Raw genomic sequence first — 12,109 nt, forward strand, 5'->3', positions numbered from 1 at the left:
TCCCCCTACCCACCCCTGCAATCCCGACTCTCTGCGACCTTCCTGTCCCTAGCTGCAGCCCCTATTTACTAGGCCTGCCTCTTCCTCCTACCATCCTCTTCCTTGGCCCATACTACACCCTTCCACGAAACTGTTTGATTTTGTTTTGAGAGTTAATTTGCTAATATTCCCCAGTGCACAAACAACAGCTACATTTCCACTTTTCCAGGCCTATCGTGGTCATATTCAATTAACTAAAAAATATACAGTATATATCTGTGTGTGTGTGTGTGTGTGTGTGTGTGTGTGTGTGTGTGTGTGTGTGTGTGTGTGTGTGTGTGTGTGTGTGTGTGTGTGTGTGTGTGTGTTAGATGCAGCAGTGAAGGCATGATGCTCCAGCAGGCCATGGCTAAATCCCGGAGACAGGCGTTACGGGGACCCGGCTACATGTTTTGCGCGCGCTCCTCCAGCCTTTCCCTGACTGAAGAACTCTTCCTAGATGCTGCAGAATACGGGAACATTCCTGAAGTGAGGCGGATGCTAGGGGAGCTGCCAGACCTCAACGTCAACTGCGTAAACTACATGGGCCAGAATGCCTTGCAGCTGGCTGTGGCCAACGAGCATCTCGAGGTGACTAAGCTCCTACTCGGGGAAAAAAACCTCGCCAGGATAGGAGATGCGTTGCTGTTAGCCATCAGCAAAGGCTACATCCGCATTGTGGAAGCCATACTGGGCCATCAGGCCTTCGCAGACAGTCAGAGGCTCACCAACAGTCCCAGCCAGGCCGAGTCACTCGACGACTTCTTCGCCTATGACGATGACGGCACACGCTTCTCTCATGACATCACTCCCATCATCCTGGCCTGTCACTGCCACGAGTACGAGATAGTGCATATACTCCTGATGAAGGGAGCCCGTATAGAGCGGCCCCATGACTACTTCTGCCAGTGTAGCACCTGCAGCGCACAGCAGAGGCACGACTCTTTCAGCCATTCACAGTCTCGCATCAACGCATATAAAGGTCTGGCCAGTCCCGCCTATCTGTCACTGTCCAATGAGGATCCTGTGATGGCTGCTCTGGAGCTGAGCAATGAGCTCGCAGTCCTGGCCAACATCGAGAAGGAGTTCAAGGTACAGTATTGTTTTAAAGGGACACTCCACGGAAAAACAATGCCGATTTATTTTCCACATAATCTATCTCACCCATATTAGAAAACTGTAAACTGTTTTGCAGGGATTAATTTAGTTTCAGAGTTATTGAGAGTTGATTTGAGTTAAGTTGTGGACCAGTGATGTCATTCATGCACAAATGAAATCACTGGTTCAACAACTTAACTCAAATAAACTCTCAATAACTGTCAAACTAAATGCATCCCTGCAAAACTGTTTACAGTTTTCTGATATGGGTGAGATGACGTGGAAAATAAATCAGCATTGTTTTTCGGTGGAGTGTCCCTTTAAGTGTCAACATGAAACATCTCCTCTCTGAATGGTAGCGGTCATTCTTCAGCCAGGAAGGACATTGGCGAGAAAATGATGTCCCTATTCCCTATTCACAGATTGCTGTAAATCGGCCTGTAAGGTTTGTCGAAGATACAGCCATGCTTAAAAAGCTTGACGGGGGATTTCTAGAGAGCCTTTTATTACCACTCAAAATTCTGGTCTTTGTCATCTAATGGGCGTCACAGTGTCAAATCAAAAATATTCTGATCTTCTAAGACCTTATAGGGAGATTTATTCTACCCACTGATTGGTTTAGATTGCCCCACTTACAGTAAGGCACAGAAATTCTGAAATTATTGCTGCTTGGGGGAAAGGCAGATGGTGAAAAAAGATACATTGCCTTGTAGCAAATAAGAAATAAAGAATATCCAAAATGCTTTGCTTACTTAAAAAATGAAGTGCTAAATGTCATGAATAGCATGTGTGCCAGAGGCCCTTAGCCACATTGTAACTAATGATTGTCAAATGTCGAAATGTGTGCCCCGACGGATAATGAAAACAGACCTAGCCTACTACTAAAAGTTCCAACAACAGCCTACTGTATTTAATACTATATTGATCAAACAAAACAAAAATGTAATCTATCGAATTAGCCCTAGGTATATTGTAAACTTTCCATAGTGTTTTGGCAAACCCTGCTCAGTGAACCATTGACAAGTGTTTGATAATTCTGCCTGCCTCTTGGGCCTGGGGTTAGGCTATTTTCCAAGGCAGGCATTTGTTTAGGGATTTGAGACATTTCTAAAGAGATAACAATTAAATTATTTGAAGCATTATGGGGGACAAACCTACCCCTTCATAAGTTGAAATTTCAAAAGGGCAGACAGACATTTCAGTATTTGTTTTCACATCCTCAGAGTTAATGAACAACACTATTCAGTAGGGCTGTGCTCTAAAAGTCGAATAGTCGAATCATCAGTCGAGAGACCCGTGAGTCGACGGAGATTCCTCAAGTCGAGCGGTCGTTAATTAATTTCATTCGTTAATTTATTCTTGTTTAGATTGATTTAGGCCTATTCGTTTTTGAGAAATAGGCTAAAGAACTGTACAGCCTAACCCTAGGCATTGGATGTCATTTCAAAGCAGCAATGTCTTATTTTACATTGTTTCATTTGTTTATTCATGTAGGCTAGGGGGGGGATGTCGTCAGTGATGTCATCAGTGATGATGGAGCTGAATTTTCTTATTAGGTGATTGCCCTAATTACCTAATGATGTGATGTCATCAGTGACGATGTTATGTCAGTCTGATGCCATAAGAAAAAATGAGCGACTGAGCTACGGGCGAGGCCGCGCACCAGTGTGTGAAAATTAATGGATTTCCTTGAACCTGTCACTAAACACGGCTTAATTACCACCTAATTAATAAGCAACTGGATATTTGGAGACATGTCACTCCCCACTGTCTGTTGTCTTTATTACGTTACAGAATGATTACAAGAAGCTGTCCATGCAGTGTAAAGACTTTGTGGTGGGACTACTGGACTTGTGCCGGAGCACGGAGGAGGTGGAGGCCATCTTGAATGGAGACACTGACTGTAAAAGCTCAGAAACCTTCAGCAGACAAAGCCTTATTAGGTTAAAACTAGCAATAAAATATGAAGTCAAAAAGGTAAGATGAGCAGAACAATTTCATTCTTAAGTTAAGATGAGAAGTGATGCGTTTGCTTTGTTACTCAACCTTGTGTTTGTATTCCACCCTTGTCTTCCAAAACGATCTCTCTCATGCACACGCATACATACACACGCACACACCTCCAACGCCACAGTTTGTAGCACATCCAAACTGCCAACAGCAGCTCCTCTCCATCTGGTACGAGAACTTGTCTGGACTACGGCAGCAGACCACAGCAGTCAAGATCTTGCTTGCCCTTGGTGTGGCTGTGGGTTTGCCCATCCTGGCCCTCATGTACTGGATAGCTCCTTCCAGTAAGGTTTGTTATAGAAATGACATACTTTTCTTTAAGGTTATTTGGAGAAATGTCATACATTGTTCTTTAAGGCTAGTTACAGAAATGTCATATATTGTTTTACCTACCTTTACGTTCTTCAGCTCGTTTCATTCATAAACTCACTCCAGTCCCCTGCTGACAACAATAATAGCTCATCATCACCTGTGCCTTGAAAAAACTTTGCACTTGGGCAGCCTCAAGTGGCAGCAGGAGATAATTGTTTGAATTTGTCTTTGTTTGAAGGACTTCATTAATCAGAAGTCATGAAATGTGATATCACTCAAACTCGCCAAACCTGAATTATTGATGGCTGGTGGAGGGTGAAGATGTTGGAAGGGGGGAATCTTTTCACCACAAATTCAACCGTTGTTGGTGTTTCCATCTTCCTCTGGATGGAGTGTTCGCTTGCTGTAATATTGTATTTAGCAAAATACAAAAATCTATGAATACATTTTTGTAAAAAGTTTCCATTCATTACTTACTGGGCAATGAGAAGATTTCCTGTCAGTGACACCTGCAATTAATTTGGGGACAATAGGGCAACTCTACAGGCCGGTTTCAATTTGTGTGGATGAGAGACTTTTCTCTGTTGCAGTCCAAATTTTGTGGTTTAGAGATGTGTATTTTGACATAAAATGTGTGTGTGCCTAGTGCCGCTTTAAGGTTATTTAAAATGATGTCAAACTTTGTTCTTTCGCCACTCTCTTGCTTCTCTGCAGTTAGGGAACCTCATGCGTGGACCTTTCCTGAAGTTTGTGGCGCATGCAGCTTCCCTGATGATCTTTCTTTGCCTACTCGTGCTGAATGCAGCCGACCGTTTTGAGGGAACAGCGCTCCTGCCCAACATGACCGCCCACGACCACCCCTCACAGCTGTTTCGCATGAAGACCACCCCCTTCACCTGGATGGAGATTCTCATCATATCCTGGGTCATAGGTCATAAGTGTTTCATACAGCATGTACCCTCCTTCCCCAATTTCTCTCTCTCTCTCATTTATGGTCACATTTGGCTATACAGAAACAAACTTCACTTGTTTCCAATGCAAATCAGCTTGTTTCAAGATTTGTGTAGAATCAAGTGTAATTTTCTTGATAGTAGTGCAAAGATTTGCCTTATTTGGACTTGTTTCAGCATACTGACACTCATTTCTAGAAAATTAATGAAACAAGTGAAAATCATTTGAAATTTGGATTGGAGATATTTACATTTCTCTCACCACATTGGCAGAACTTTTGAAGGTTTAATATTAGACTAAATGGCTTGCAAAGATGGGTATTTTTTTGCAGTCTCTTTCCCTTGATGCAAGTCAGGTTCCCACACTGTTGCACTGAAATAGCTCTTCTGAGCGTCTTGTTTGGAGTCAAGGACACTGCAAGCCATTGAAGACGTATAATTCTGCAACCCCCTATGCATCCATCATGCCAGGAAATTGCCCACAGAGATAATTATGTATTCTTGCCAGACTTAGCATAATAAATCAGACTGGCACCCACTTTCCAAAGGGAAGGTGACACTTTCTCTGTGCGCTATGTGCAGGAATTTGTAGCCACATCACACACACTTCACCAGTACACAGCATCAGCAAATCTGAGGTTGTGTGATTTGACTGTGGCTATGTGTGGGATGCATGCCAAATTTAGGCTACACGTGCTGAAATTCACATTATCCATGTTCGTGTTTGAAATCCTTATAGTTTGTGTGATTTGTGTATTTTGTTACAGGGAAGATCTGGGCAGGATGTAAAGACATTTGGGCACACGATATACGGGAATACATCACGGAGCCGTGGAACCTTCTGGACTTTGGCATTCTGGCCATTTTCGTGACCTCATTCATCGCCAGATTAATGGCTTTCTGGCATGCGTATTCTGCCCAGTGTTATGTTGACAAGCACTACTACACTGACCTATCCAACATGACCTTGCCTTCTGAGATACAATATTTCCAGCTGGGTGAGTGTGGACTTTTAAGAATTAAACTTTTAATCAGCTGATTGATATTGATCAAATCATTATCAAAGCATTACCTACTAATTCTATTCAAACATATAGATTCTCATGACTATATTGTAAAGCTTACCGCTATAAATCTTAAAAGTAATCATTTTTAAATAGTTGAGCTGCAGGTATTGCTGAAAAAATATAGAATGTAATCAATTCTCAACCAAAATGTGTGAAGAAATTAAACGTGAGCAATTAAGTGAGAGAAATTATACGCTACTGAACCTTAACCGTGGCTTAGAGTACCGCAGGAATGTCGGCTTACCCCGGAAGGCCCTGCACTGCTGGTTCGTAGGGCAAAGGCAATGGGATTTTTTGTATGGGAATTTCAGTTAAATGCATGAAATAAGGTCTGTGGTTAACAAAACTTTGTGAAACAGCAAAATTTGTGTTCAGCAAGATAATCTTTACAAACGAGGACCACTTTTATGACTTTTGAAGTGTTTTCTGAAATCCACTGGAGGGGCACTTCTCAATTAGGAGGGAACCTAGTTGCATACTTCATCATGTTTTCTCTGTAGGAGTACCTTATACTGCATTTTCTCTACTGAAAAGGGCACCCTTTGGGACACTGTCATAGGCGCGGCATAGAGGGCACTTGATAATGGCACCCTTTTCCACTGGAAGGGCATCCATAGGGAACGTCAAGATCATTGTAAGGGCACCTTATAGGGCACTGTATCACATTTTCTCCACTAAAAGGGCACTCACAATTGGCGGGTCACGCTGTATTGCAAGGAGCATTATAAATATCGCCCAAAGGAGTTCCTGGTTCAGATGTTAATTAGAGGTTGCATCAAGGATGCATGGGACATTGATGGAAGTAGTGCAATGATAACGGAATATTGATTAAACACAGAAAATCCATAACAGAAAATCAATGAAAGAAATGTGTGCAACGTTTGCCCCAGTCACCGGGATTCATTTATTCTCTGCTACTGTTGTTGAGTTTTTTCCAAGGCATTGTCAGAACATAGCTAGGCTAAATGTCAAATTGTAATGGAAGAATATAGTAGTGTATTAGTTCCTTCCTTGTGCCCCAAGGCACCGTGTTGTCTCCATTCTTATTCACGTTATACCTCCGACTGCAGGCTGAAGCCAGACTGTCTCTTCTACATTCTGCGAATGCAGCTTAGCTTAATTCACACCCACAGAACATGGACAAAGGAAGTTGAGGGGAAAAATGCTTCATAGTGGAGGAAGTTCGAACTGATGCAGGTGATTGGAGAAATATGAGCAGATGTCCCCCTATCATCGCTCATTATTATCCCCGAGTTTCCCTTTCCGTCTTGACCAAGTTTTCTGTGCTCGACGTACAGACGTTTAGGCAGAAGCATTTGAAAATTGCGAGAGCCAACCGTCTGTTTTGAGAGACTACACTAGTCCTATGCCGGCATCTGGCTGCCACCTGCAAAAAAGTTCAGATGATTCTGCACTCGTTGGCTACATCCTCAAAGAGGATGCCTCCTGCTTACCAACAGGAGGTGGATGGCTTTGTCAAATGGTGTGATGAAAAGCACCTAATATTGAATATAAGTAAGACCCAGGAGCTCATTATTGATTTTAGAAAGAAAAACGCTGCCCCTTGTCCTGATTAAAGATGAGGCCATTGAGGTGGGTTCCTCTGATAAGTATCTCAGTGCCCTTGTGGATAATAGTCTGGACTGGAAAGAGAACACCAGTGACATCTTTCAAAGGGCCCAGCCAGGCTGTTTTACCTCAGGAAGCTCCAGGCTTTTGATGTCAGCAGGTCACTCTGTCATGTGTTTTATCAAAGCATTTTAGCAAGTGTCCTATTGTATGCCATTGTCTGACTGTTGGGGGCTTAAGCTCAGAGGACAGGAACAAGATCAATAAACTGATCACTATCAGGAAGGCTGGATCCATTATCGGCTTGACCCCCAACTCACTAGAAATGATCAGGAAGCAACGCATGGGTAGGAAGCTGAAGAGCTGAAGAGCTCTTTTAGCGACAGGCTTCTTCTTCTGCTCTTAGAGAGATTCACGAAGTCCAGTTTGTACCTGCTGCACTGACCTTTTTTAATGAACATTGTCGTTGACTCTGATTGTCACTGTTGATGATGATAACCTGATTTTGATGACTATGGTGGATGTACTGAGGATTTTAGTCATGTTGTTGATGTGTGTCACTAACTTGTACTACAGTCACATTGAGGTTTGAACTATCCTTCCCACGGCGCTGGCCAGCAGGGTCGCCGGGGTCAGAAGATTGCAAAGTCAGGACACCCAGTCACTCACTCATGAACGTTTAGTGAGGCTAGGGAATAGGGGCCGTACGTAGCTAGGGATTGGGGATAGTCAGGATTTGAGGGGCGGGGGAATAGCTAGGAGGATATTGTCATGCCAGCGTCAACACCATAGCAGCCTTCTCCAAAACAACTGAAGTCTCCAGAGTTCCAAAAAGACCTAGGCTATTCACACCGTAATTTAGTGCAAATCTTAACTACAACTGATTGATTTGTAACAAATAATGGTGTCTAGCTCTTTCTATTCACAGTGTGATTGTTTGGCTGTTTTTGTTTTGGAACTCTAAAGAAGGTCGTCATTGACTTCAGGTGTTTTGGAGAAGGCTGCTATGAAGTTGTGTTGGCATCCTCCCTGTGTGTTATATGGACTAACACATTTCACCCGTGTTTCATTTGGCATGAGACTGAGTACATGATGACCGAAGCGTCTGCCAGACAGGCAGAGCTGTCAAACTGAATGACAGCCATCTTTTTCCTTGTCTGTTCATCCTCAGCCCGTATCGACTGGATGCCCTCAGACCCGCAGCTCATATCCGAAGGCCTCTACGCCATCGCCGTAGTGCTGAGCTTCTCCCGCATCGCCTACATCCTGCCCGCCAATGAGAGCTTCGGGCCTCTGCAGATCTCCCTAGGGAGGACAGTAAAAGATATTGTTAAGTTCATGGTCATTTTCATAACGGTTTTTGTGGCCTTTATGATCGGAATGTTCATTCTGTACTCGCACTACCTCGGGGCCAAGCACAACGACGCCTTTACAACGTGAGTATATCATAGAGGCTGGGGAGTGCAATAATGCAATTACTTAAAACCGTTTGGAAAAGGTCAACATATTTTCCAGTAATGCCTTTGGTTGAATCAATATGATGTGAGACTACATTGCAAAAAATAGCAAGCTACCGACCTATCAAGTTTATTTTGTGATATTTTTTAGTCTAATTATCTCACTTCGCTGACAGAAAATCACTCGATACATTACTTTTTTTTTTCAATAAAGCACAATAAAACAATGAAGACAGTCTTGAAAGAAGAAACGTTCCCCAATTTAATTTCACTTTTAAATGTCCTGAAACAAGTTATATAATCATTTTTTTTATGAAAGAATTATGTAAAAAAAAAAAAAAAAAAGTCTGGATACAAGATAAAAATGACTTACCAAATTTGTCAGTTTTTGCAGTGTATCAAATGAGTTCACCAGATTGATTTCATTCTCTTTTCTCCGTTCCCCTCAGGGTTGAAGAGAGTTTTAAAACATTATTTTGGGCCATTTTCGGCCTGTCAGAAGTGAGATCAGTGGTGATTAACCCTGACCACAAGTTCATTGAGAACATTGGCTATATTCTGTATGGGGTGTACAACATCATCATGGTGATCGTCTTGCTGAATATGCTCATCGCCATGTTCAACAGCTCTTTCCAAGAAATTGAGGTACGTCTTAACCATCTACCTGTCAGCCTGAATTACTTCTGCCATTGTAAACACTTCTATGAGGGATGTTAACCTTGTTGCTCTTTAGATCACATTTGTTTTATAATAATTACAGCTGCTATAGTGAAACAGCTTGTTGCCAATTGCAAAGTAATCTGTTTTAAATACAGTTTTCCATCACCACCACCAAGTTTAATGTTAATTAGATATGATGAGGAAAATGGAATAATACAATTTATTATAGCTGGGTTAGATGCGAGTTGTGCACTGGAATTTGTAGATGAATATACTTTTTGGAAATGTCACATATACAGTACGTTGAATAATTAAACATAATTATGCCAAGAAATTGTTGTGAACATTAAAAAAAAAAGTTAAATGTAGGCTATAGGTAAACTGAATTCCCTATTTATCTAACCATAGTTATCTAAATATTTCAGTGGCACTTTTACATCAGGTATTAACTTTAAATGACAAATGCAGCACTTAGCATTAGATTTTCTCATCTGCTCCTTCTGCACTGGTGCAGGATGATGCTGATGTGGAATGGAAGTTTGCTCGAGCCAAACTCTGGTTCTCTTACTTTGAGCACGGCGGCACGCTGCCCGTGCCCTTCAACCTCCTACCCAGCCCCAAGGCCGTCATTACCCTGCTGCTGGAGGCCAGGACCTTTCTCCACAAGCCGCCTCAAAGTACCCACAAAGACATTCCAAACGATGACACGGAGCTTAACAAGGTGAGCTGTAAGCGGTCACTGTAGACATTTAAAACAACGAATTTACTCCATTCATTAGATCCGTGGTTCTCAACCTTTTTACACCAAGTACCACCTCAGAAATCACCACCATATTAGATGATTATAAATCAAAGTCCATATAAAATAGTCTTTGGAACAGAGTTACAGGGGCCCCTTGTGTCATATTTAAACATTGCAGTTTTAATTTGGCACTAAAAGCATGTTTGTTTTATAATATACAACAAACTTCTTTTTTCTGTTTCCATAGTTGAGGCAACAGGAAGATGAGAGTGTTGGACCATCGCCTTGTCCAACGCGTCACCAAGTAAATGTCCCACCCTGTAGTAGTTACAGTTACACCCACACACAGTTACACCCACACACAGTCTCATGTGACTGTGGGTCACATGAGAAACCCAGATTGTTGCCGGGGGCCAAAACATATTGTTATGCCATAAACTCTAATTTTATAACTAGATTAAATTATAGAAAACATGCTGTGCACTTATTCTTCAACATTTATTATATTGCAAATCACTCCAAACAGCAAATTTAGGTCATCTCATTGATGTTTTTAGCCTCATATGGTGTGGTTTGTCAGACCTCCCGGTCCAGGCAGAACCATCATGAGGGCTGCATCTGGCCCCCGGGCCGCATAATGCCCAGGTCTGGGCTACAGTCACCCTTGCGAATAAACTTCCTGCTGATACCAAAACAAACAATTGAATGTCTATAAACCTATATTTAGCCTATCATTCAATTCTGAATAAAATTTCTCTCTCAGTGATTATCGATGTTTTTCATAGCAAGGGCCCCTTTAGTCCACATTAGGGCCATGGACCCCCATTTGATGAGATTTTGTCACTCAGACCTAAACCTACGAATATTTGTATTGCTCGATATGATTTTGTCCAGAATTCCCCAACTATCTGTGTAATAGGTAGAGATGAAGAACAGTTGTTCTACATTCTCTAATTACTTACATTGTCATTAATGTAATTACATTTCTTATAAATGAAATAAGGGTGACGTTCAAGTTAAAGGGAGGTAGGCTAAGTCCAGCCAATACCTCCCTTTAACTTCTTTATGCATCATCATTTCCCTGAACCCCAGTGTGGTAACAGACTTTCTAATTATTCTCTCAAGCCAGACTGTCTCTTCTACATTATGCGAATGCACGTACAGTCTGTACTTCACACCCACAGAGCCAGACAGGGTGGATTGAGAGACTGAATTTAGCTTTAAGTTTCGATATTCATCAGCTAGCTTTTTCTTTAAGAGAGGAAGTTGGAGCCAATGTGTCACAATCTTGACTATGTCACAACCATCACCTGTTAATGCAGTCAGTCATGGGCAGTTTAAAATAAACATCACTGTTTCTCAGCCTTTTCAATGGATTCACATCAAACCATCTTTAATTTGTCTATATATTCCTCGCCAACATTCACAGAAGTAGTTTGGAGTTTTAGATTCGCTAGCAGCTAGTGACTAGCTGATGTAGCTCTTAATGTCAGGAGCTCTGTGATAGCATCTTTGTCCTCAGATTAACCTTTTTCCTACAGACAAAGATGAGCCAATGTGTCACAATCTTGATCAAGTAAAAAAACAAAAACCCACGCTTATGATGCAGCTGCCTCACCAAATTCCACACTCATTAATTTTCCAAAAGAGACCTTTTCTTCTGTTAAAATCCCCTCATACAGGGGATTCATTCAAAGTTCAAAGTCAGTTAATTAGAAAAACTTTTACTTTTCAATCGCCTCAAATTAAGACTGAAAAATCTGTCGTCCTTCATCACACAGAAGATAATGAATCGTCTTATCAAGAGATACATCTTAAAAGCACAGATGGATAAGGACAATGACGAAGTGAATGAAGGTACAGTAGTTAACTTTTTCCTGTTTCTACTTGCTGCCCTACTCTACATAATCAAAACATGAGCTAAAGCCGTGTGGCTTGTTCTGTTCAACAGGTGAGCTGAAGGAGATCAAGCAGGACATCTCCAGTTTACGTTTTGAGCTGCTGGAAGGGAAAAGCTACGACATGGAGACTCTGGCCAAACTCATCGGGAAACTCAGAGATGTTCTCCCTGCTCAGCACAAACTGACCTGAGAGCAGCTTCAGCATTATAGGCGCATGTCCCAAACATTGCAAAGTTCAACAGAAACAAACATCCTTCACCAAACAATACCATGTATACACACTACAGTATATTATATATATCTAGTATATCTAATATACTACACT

General features: G+C 41.8%; 1 protein-coding gene across 1 annotated transcript; it reads left to right on the plus strand.

Annotated features, from left to right (window-relative positions):
- Window positions 1-369: 369 nt before the first annotated feature.
- trpc6b (transient receptor potential cation channel, subfamily C, member 6b) lies at window positions 370-11,974 on the plus strand (the record flags this gene model as incomplete). The annotated part of the gene is made up of 11 exons (XM_083636674.1): window positions 370-1,110; window positions 2,911-3,093; window positions 3,251-3,415; window positions 4,153-4,369; window positions 5,156-5,386; window positions 8,196-8,460; window positions 8,931-9,126; window positions 9,656-9,862; window positions 10,131-10,187; window positions 11,665-11,740; window positions 11,835-11,974. The coding sequence occupies 11 exons, from the start codon at window positions 370-372 to the stop codon at window positions 11,972-11,974; spliced, it is 2,478 nt and encodes an 825-aa protein (XP_083492800.1).
- Between the last annotated feature and the right edge of the window lie 135 nt (window positions 11,975-12,109).

Source organism: Poromitra crassiceps (assembly GCF_964638095.1).
Source record: "Poromitra crassiceps genome assembly, chromosome: 5".
Taxonomy (NCBI): domain Eukaryota; kingdom Metazoa; phylum Chordata; class Actinopteri; order Beryciformes; family Melamphaidae; genus Poromitra; species Poromitra crassiceps.